Source organism: Caenorhabditis briggsae (genome assembly GCF_000004555.2).
Source record: "Caenorhabditis briggsae complete genome, chrI, whole genome shotgun sequence".
Lineage (NCBI taxonomy): Eukaryota > Metazoa > Nematoda > Chromadorea > Rhabditida > Rhabditidae > Caenorhabditis > Caenorhabditis briggsae.
Genome location: NC_013489.2, coordinates 1,357,694 through 1,361,495, shown reverse-complemented (window position 1 = coordinate 1,361,495; position 3,802 = coordinate 1,357,694). Strand labels below are relative to the sequence as shown.

The following is a 3,802-nucleotide window of genomic DNA, read 5'->3' as shown; positions in this document are numbered from 1 at the left end:
CAAAAAATTACCAATCAGTCTATATATTTTTCATAGAAAATGGAACACTTTTGTTTGAGTTATGGGTAAAACAAATTTTCCAAACTTTTTGGGATGTTTCCTAGCGACTGAGCTACACTGTAGAAAGCGTCGACTGAGCGGAGCCTCCTATCTCAAAAGCTTCTAGCTGAGCTCTTCTAAAAAATTCAAATCTTCAATTTCAGATGCAACCAAGTCTTCCAACGCTACTACGAACTCATCCAACATCAGCAGAAGAAGTGCTACAAGGACGACGGCGCCGCACTGGCCAGCGATAACAAAAGTGTGGAAGAATCGTTGACCGACGAGGAAAAAGCTCAACTGCTAGCCCAACAACAAGTCCTCACAATGGATATTCCAAAGTTCCAACCAGCGGATCTTCTTAAGATGATTGGTGCCGCCGGTGGCTCCAGCTCCTCCAGTGATGTCCTAATGAAGATGTGCGAGAATATTGGATTCCACAAAACGTGTCTTTTTTGTCAGCAAGAGTTCCGGGACAAGAATGCGATGACAGAGCATATGAACCAGAAGCATAACATGGCTTTTGCCAACATCGATGTTGATATGATGCCAGACGCGTCGGATATGTTTCTAGATAATAAGGAGTCAGCGTTGGACCTATCTGGGTCATCAGTAGACTATCGAGAGTCGATTAGTACGAGTCCTCCAAGATCTGAAGATGATGTGCTCACGGAGCAACTCGATGATTCTACTTTCGCAGCGTTGCTCTCAAATGGGGGCTCTGGATCCGAGTGTAGGTCGCCAGCAAGCAGCTCAAAACGATTTCGTACCCATTTAACACCGATGCAAGTTCAAATGATGAAAAGTGTATTCAATGAATACAAGACGCCATCGATGGCCGAGTGTGAGCTTCTAGGGAAGGAGGTGGGACTTCACAAACGTGTCGTTCAAGTGTGGTTTCAAAATGCGAGAGCCAAGGAGAGAAAGACACGGGGTACTGTAGACGAAGAGTCGAGATCCGGGGAATTGAATTGTGAGCAGTGTGACAAAAGTTTTGGGACGAGATTGGCACTGCAGGATCATCTTTTCACGGCGGAGCATATTGGTGTGTTGAGAGCACAGCTTAAGAAGGAAGGGGTGTCGGAATTGACGACGGCGTCGGTGACCGAGTGCTCGCCGGAGAAGAAGTGAGTACTGGGTACTGTAGTAGGGGGACCTTTTAAGCCGATAGGTCGAAATTGGAATTTCAAAGAGCCATTTTTGTTTTGGTAGATCAAAAAAGCCATTTTCGGAAGATACGAATTTTTGGGAATTTTAGAGTTTTCTGTAAAATCAAAATTTTTGAATTTCTGAGCTTTGTGGAAATTTGGGATTTTCTGGAAAATTAAAGTTAATAATTTCACATTTTTAAATCCAAAAGTTCCAGAAGTTCCAAAAGATCGAAAAATCGATTTCTGGAAACTTCGATTTCCAGATTTTTAGAATTTCTGACCGAAAATGTAAAACTATATTCTAATGTTCTTAGAAAATTTCTGAAATTATTGAGTTCAAAAGTTTCCAATAATTCAAATATCCCAAAAAAAATCGAAATTCAAAAATTCTAAAAATCCAAGATTCAAAAACTCCAAAAACACCGAAAGTCATGAAATTTTGAAAAATCCAAAAATTCAGAATCTTCAAATTTTTGAAAAAATCTTCAAATTTCGAAAATTCTGCTATTCTGAAATTTTGGAATTCCGAAACTCCAAAGTTCCGGAACCTTCAAACTTTCAGAATTTGGAAAACACCGAATTTCAAAATTACCGAAAATCCAAAATTTTCAAAAATTTTGAAATTTCCAGATTCCTTCTTAAAATTCAATCTTAAAAAACTGAAAACTTGATTTAATCCAATTTTTCAGATCCTCCAAAACGGCTCAAAACGCGTTCGACCTGTCTGGGTTCCCATTTCTAAACCCACTAATTGACATTCAAATGTACGGAACACCAATTCAGTTTTTGCAAGTACCCGAGGAAATCAAAACCCAAATTTCCACGGATATAAAGGAGAAAAAACCGCGTACCGTATTCTCTCAGGACGGGTTAAACGTCGAAAAACTGAAAGACGCGCTTCCGGAAAACGAAAAATCCCATTTGACGACTACTCAAAAAGAGGTAATTAATTAATCAATTTTTCAGTTAATTGGTTAATTAGGATCATTAAATTGAAAATTCCCAAATTCTGGAAATTTAGATTTTCTGAAATTCCGGAAATTTCGAAAATTCCTAAACTTCAAAATTTCAGGTCGGATGGGCGTGTCCCACGTGTACATTTGTGTTCCAAGAGGAGAAGAAGCTCCGCGAGCATCAACGACAAATTTGTCAATGTGATAAGGTGATTTTAATTCTGAGATTCAGAAATTCAGAAATTCGGAAATTCTAAAATTCTGAAATTCTGAAATCCTCCGATCCTGAAATTCTCAAATTGTAGATTACAAGAAATTTCTGAAATTCGGAGATTCTGAATTTCTAAAATTTAGAAATCCAGAGTTCGGAAATTCAAAAATTCCTGAACTCTGAAATTCTGGAAATCTGAAATTCTGGAATTCTGAAATTCTCAAATTCTCAAATTTTAGATTACAAGAAATTTCTGAAATTCTCAAATTCTCAAATTTTAGATTACAAGAAATTTCTGAAATTCGGAGATTCTGAAATTCTGAATATCCGAAATTCTGAAATTCCTGAAAATCCTGGAAATCCAGTATTTTGAAGAAAACAAAAATTCTGAAATTCTGAAATTCTGAAATTCTGAAATTCTGAAATTCTGAATTTCTGAAATTCTGAAATTTCTGAAGTTTCTGAAATTCTGAAATTCTGAAGTTCGGAAATTCAAAAATTCTGAAATTCCTGAAATTCAGAAATTCAGAAATTCCAAAAATTCTAAGAATCCAAAACATTCAGAAAATTTCCTAAAAATTCAAAAAATTTAAAAATTTCGAGAAATCCAAAATTTCAAAAAATCAACTTTTTTTTAAATTTAGGATTTTCAGCAAATGCAATAATTCTAGAAAATTGAAAAATCATAGAAAATCCCAAAAATGAAATTTTCGAATTTTAACAAATTCGAGATTTTAGACAAGTAAAAAATTTGGAATTTCAAAAAATTCAAAACATCCAAAATTCAATTTTTCAGACGCTAACTCTGGTTCAGACCCACTACTCGTGCAAATCTTGTAAATCCGATTTTTGCTTTCAATCCGAATACCTCTTCCATCTCTCAATGCCACCCCATATCTAGCCACTTCATAAAATTTTTCTTCAAAATTTTAAATTTTTCCCGAGAACCTTTTTTTGCCCATGTGTTGCCCACCCGTTGCCCAAAAAGAATTTCCCTTTAAAACACTCCCCAGATGCCTTACAACCCCTCCCTCTCTCGTTATCCCGATCTTAAGCTCCGCCCACTTTTTAAGCCACGCCCATTTTCTCTCTTCTTCCCGCTTTATGACACAGAAACTGGTTATTTTTTGGAATTATTTTTTTTTCGATTTTCCCATTTTTTTACAAATCCATGCACAATTTTTAAAGAAAAATTTTCAGAATTTTTTTTCAGATTTTAGGATTTTTTCCGGTTTTGTTGAAAAGCAATATATTTAGAAAAATCAATAATTTTCTCTCCCCCATTTTTTCAATAGATTTCCATAGAATTTTTTTTGCTCCCGCAATAATTTTTTTCTGTAATTTTATTATATGAATTTAAGCAATAATTGACAATGTGTGTCTTTTTTTTTGAATTTTGAAAATTCTGAAAAACAAAATAACAACTTTTTAAAAGAAATGTTATTTTT

The 3,802-nt window shown here is 35.2% G+C and overlaps 1 protein-coding gene across 1 annotated transcript in view; it reads left to right on the top strand.

Moving 5' to 3' along the window:
• Nucleotides 1-3,802, top strand: part of Cbr-zfh-2 — a gene marked incomplete at both ends in the record, with an annotated part of 29,075 nt that overhangs the window by 14,370 nt on the left and 10,903 nt on the right. Inside the window, 3 exons of the mRNA XM_045239767.1 lie at nucleotides 204-1,166; nucleotides 1,880-2,132; nucleotides 2,263-2,352. Of these exons, the coding sequence (XP_045092848.1) occupies nucleotides 204-1,166; nucleotides 1,880-2,132; nucleotides 2,263-2,352 (1,306 nt within the window). The remainder of the gene's footprint in view (nucleotides 1-203; nucleotides 1,167-1,879; nucleotides 2,133-2,262; nucleotides 2,353-3,802) is intronic.